The sequence below is a fragment of the Athene noctua genome, chromosome 1, assembly GCF_965140245.1.
Source record: "Athene noctua chromosome 1, bAthNoc1.hap1.1, whole genome shotgun sequence".
NCBI classification, from domain to species: Eukaryota; Metazoa; Chordata; class Aves; order Strigiformes; family Strigidae; genus Athene; species Athene noctua.
Window position 1 is genome coordinate 253284388 of NC_134037.1, and position 4102 is coordinate 253288489.

Below are 4102 nucleotides of genomic sequence, written 5' to 3' on the forward strand. Positions count from 1 at the left end.
ATGTTTTCCTGTTTTGTCTGGCTCTTCCTCCCCAACTTGGTTAACGCCTTTGTGACCTCAGGAAAGTTGCCCCTGAATGGAAGCGTGGAGAAGACTTTTGTAATCCCGAACATCTCGGGTTTCTTTTCTTGGGATAACGACAGCCTGGCTGACTGGCAGAGCTTTGTGGGCAGGAGCCGGTACGGAGCGGAGTCACAGAGCATCACGGTGAAAGCCCTGCTCGTCGCAGCATACTCCTTCATCATTGTCTTCTCCCTCTTCGGCAACATCCTGGTCTGTCACGTTGTCATCAAGACCAAGCGCATGCAGTCCGCCACCAGCTTGTTCATTGTGAACCTGGCTGTAGCTGATATCATGATCACGGTCCTCAACACACCTTTTACACTGGTAAGACTGGGGCAGAGATGCCATAAAGGCATTGCAGTTACTTCAGTGGCCTTTTCTTCTTTACGTTGCTATAGGCAGTGCATGGGTGTTCTGCAGACACCTGTCCAGTCCAAATTACAGTGATTGGAGTTACCTTGGGGACTCCACGTCTTTTCCTTCTCAAATTCCTGTTATCTAGTTGAAGATCTGAAATTATCCATTTTCTGAAAGTGGCCCTGATAGTACTTGAACCATAATAACCCTGCAGTGATTACTTAGTACTTTGTAGTATCTGGTCTTTTTTTTTTCCTTCCCTTCTCTGAAGTATTTCCAAGGTAATACTATGAACTTCGCAAAAGAAGGATTAATGCTCATAATCATTTTACAAGCTGTGTTGTAAAGCTGTAGTTTGCTTTGAAGTAAGATAAGGTGTATAGGTCAGCTCTATCCTGTGAAGGGGGTTTAATGGAATATGTATTTACTCAATAGTTAGACTGCAGAAGGACACACTATGAATAAAACAGAACAGACATCTTTCATACTGTGCTGCTATATTGTCCTGAAGAATATTGTTAGGCCGCTGAGCCGCACTAACCTACCTCTGCCAGGTTCAGAAGCCAGAAGATTATGCGACTACACAAAGAACCCTCTATTTTAAAAATAACTTTTACATAACACAAGGAATTATGTGCCAGAGGTATCTCATAATCATGGGGAGGTGGGGGTGTGTGTGCAAAAAAAAAAAAAGGTATTCTTGTTTTAGGCTCGTTTTGTGAACAGTACCTGGATATTCGGGAAGGGGATGTGCCATGTCAGTAGGTTTGCACAGTACTGCTCACTCCACGTCTCTGCCTTGACTCTCACAGCCATTGCCGTGGACAGGCACCAGGTGAGAGCTCTCTGAAGCAGACAGACAGAAAGCTTGGGAGGGCATAATTAAAATGAGTAAGGATGATCCCTTGTCCTATTTTTCTCAGCTCCCTGGTTAATGTAAGATGCATGAGGAGCTGAAAGGGTATGGAAGCAGTTCTTGCTGTCAGATGGAAATAATAGTTTCAAGTCTGCAACAAGGTGGGAGATGGGAGATATCCAGTGCCTTGCAATCACTTCAAGCCGGGGAATGGGAGGTTTTCTGTGGTAGATAATCCAGCAGCTCTCAAATGGGGAGAAAGTCCAAGATCCTGGTAGGAATTCACACGGACAGCTCTCCTCTGGGGTGGTTTGTCCAGCACCATGGATGTAGGGACACCCCAGTTAGCTTCCACAGCTCTGTCTCCCTTTACTCTGGGATCTCTCACTCCCTTGTTACCCCCAGTACTGGAGACCTGACTGTAGCACACTGGTGTTTGTCACAAACAGAGCTGTGGCTTGCTGTTGATGATGGGCTCAAAACTGGGAACAGTAGGGCATTATTGGTCTGGAGTCCCCCAAAACCCATATGAAACAGTTGACAGTTGATGTTTTCTGCTAGAAAGCTTCTCATTTCCAGAAAATACACTGGCTGTCAAAGCATCCCCAGGGGAGGTCCAGTTAACTCACAAACTTCTGGTTCTTTGGGTCACCGATACTGAAGAGTCTGGGACTATTTTCTCTCTTTTTTTTGGTTATTAATTAAATAGAACCTGTAAATGAACATGTGTGCAAGACCCCCAGGTACCCAGTTTTTCACACCTAGATGCAAATACTGGAATGTGAGGGTAGGACTGGGATCTGACTTTACCCATTTCCATGGAGGAAAAATTCAGGCTTTCATATACAGCTTACAGGAATGGGAGCTGGGTGAAGACTGTACTGCTTGTATGTTGAATTTCCATGTTAAGTAGTAGATCTGAGGCTGGAAGATAATATGAAAAAATGATATCATTATTTCCTGAAATGTCATAAGCCTGAATATTGGTTTATTTTGCACAGGTTATAATGCACCCTCTGAAACCTCGCATATCTACTGCAAAAGGTGTTATCTACATTTCTGTAATTTGGATCATGGCAACTTGTTTTTCCCTACCACATGCTATCTACCAAAAACTCTTTACCTTTGAATACAGGTAAGGATGTGTTTTGCTTTCCTCCACAATCTCCTTGGAGGCCAAACTCTCAGTGGCCATACTCTGGGATCTTCTACTGAAAGCCCTAAGATTGTATTGAGTCAGCCAAATATGGATCTAGTCTGTAATTTTCATCAGATTCCTTTTGCAATGGCTGGTATCCTGTTCTTGTTTCTATTTTTAATTATTTTAGATTTATTCTGTCACACTAATCACATGAAATAGGCTAAGTTAGAGGATCTGACTTGGACCCTCTATCTCTGTACACTGGCATTTTGCATGATGTACCAATCTGATCTGTTTGGGCAGACCAGAAATGGGGAAAAACCTAAAACCAAACAGATTTTAATCTACTCTTTAGCCCTGGGAAAGTGAAAAGATCTGCCTCGGCTTCTTGTTCCATAAAATGCTGTTATGAGCCTTGATATTTGGAAAGTGCTTTAATGAGGGAAATGTCCTTAATATGTGCAGAGACTGTGTTTCTGTTTGCCAAAGGACAGAGAATAAAAACCTGCTTCAGCGCAGCTGGAAATTTTGTAATTGATGAAATTCATAAAATTATTATAAGGTCATGAATGCCCACGAGAAATTATTACCACATTGCTCACAGGCTGATCCATGGCTCAAACCCTTGGTCAGCAGAGCTCCGCTTAACTGTGACTTATGTGCATAAATGAAGGTTCTGCCTCCAGGCTGTATGGCAGGAGCCCTCTCCCACCTACCTCTTTGTGTCTGATGTACTTCTCCCGTGGTACCTGGCCACGTGCGCTCTCACTCTCTGTCCGGTATCTCCACTTGCAGTGAAGAGGTTACCCGATGCCTGTGTCTGCCAGATTTCCCTGAGCCTGCTGACCTCTTTTGGAAGTACCTCGACTTAACAACCTTCATTCTGCTCTACGTTCTGCCCCTTCTGATCATCTCTGCTGCCTACACGACAGTAGCCAAGAAACTCTGGCTGCGCAATGTCATCGGGGACGTCACCACTGAGCAGTACTTTGCCCTCCGCAAAAAGAATAAGAAGACCATAAAGATGCTGATGCTTGTTGTCATCCTCTTCGCAGTCTGCTGGTTCCCCTTGAATTGCTACGTTGTCCTCCTCTCCAGCCAGACCATCCACACCAACAATGCCCTGTACTTTGCCTTTCACTGGTTTGCAATGAGCAGCACTTGCTACAACCCCTTCATCTACTGTTGGCTCAATGACAACTTCCGATCAGAACTGAAGGCTTTGCTCAACATGTGCAGAAAACCTCCTGGGCCTGCAGAACAGAGGCTTCCCTCCACAGTCCCATCCTACCGCCTGGCTTGGCCAGAAAATGGTAACCTCAAGAGGTTGCAGGCCTCCCATGTCCTTCCATCAGCCTCCAACATCCAGACAGGAAAGACAGACATCTCTGCAGTTGAGCCAATAGTAGCTGTGAGCTAAATGATGGTCCTGGAAAATCTATAAGGACTGCACATAGATTTGGATACAGCTAAAATGGTGGGAAGGTGTGGAGCCCTGGCCTACCCAGGGACTGTGTAACCACATGTGATAATACCAAGAGGGAGGTTCTGGAGGAGGTGGTGTGCAAGAGATTCATCTTTGGTGCAGGCTGATGATAATGGCCTGGAGCCCCTAAAGGGGAGAAGGCAAACTCTTGCCAGGAAGGATTTCTTTGTCTTTGTCAAGTTGGCTTTGGATCGCCTTG

At 45.1% G+C, this 4102-nt stretch overlaps 1 protein-coding gene across 1 annotated transcript; it reads left to right on the plus strand.

Moving 5' to 3' along the window:
- GPR83 (G protein-coupled receptor 83) lies at positions 1 to 3837 on the plus strand. Its single transcript, XM_074932451.1, has 4 exons — positions 1 to 387; positions 1130 to 1255; positions 2278 to 2411; positions 3213 to 3837. Exons 1-4 carry the CDS (start codon positions 1 to 3, stop codon positions 3835 to 3837), a joined length of 1272 nt encoding a protein of 423 aa, XP_074788552.1.
- Positions 3838 to 4102: the final 265 nt, after the last annotated feature.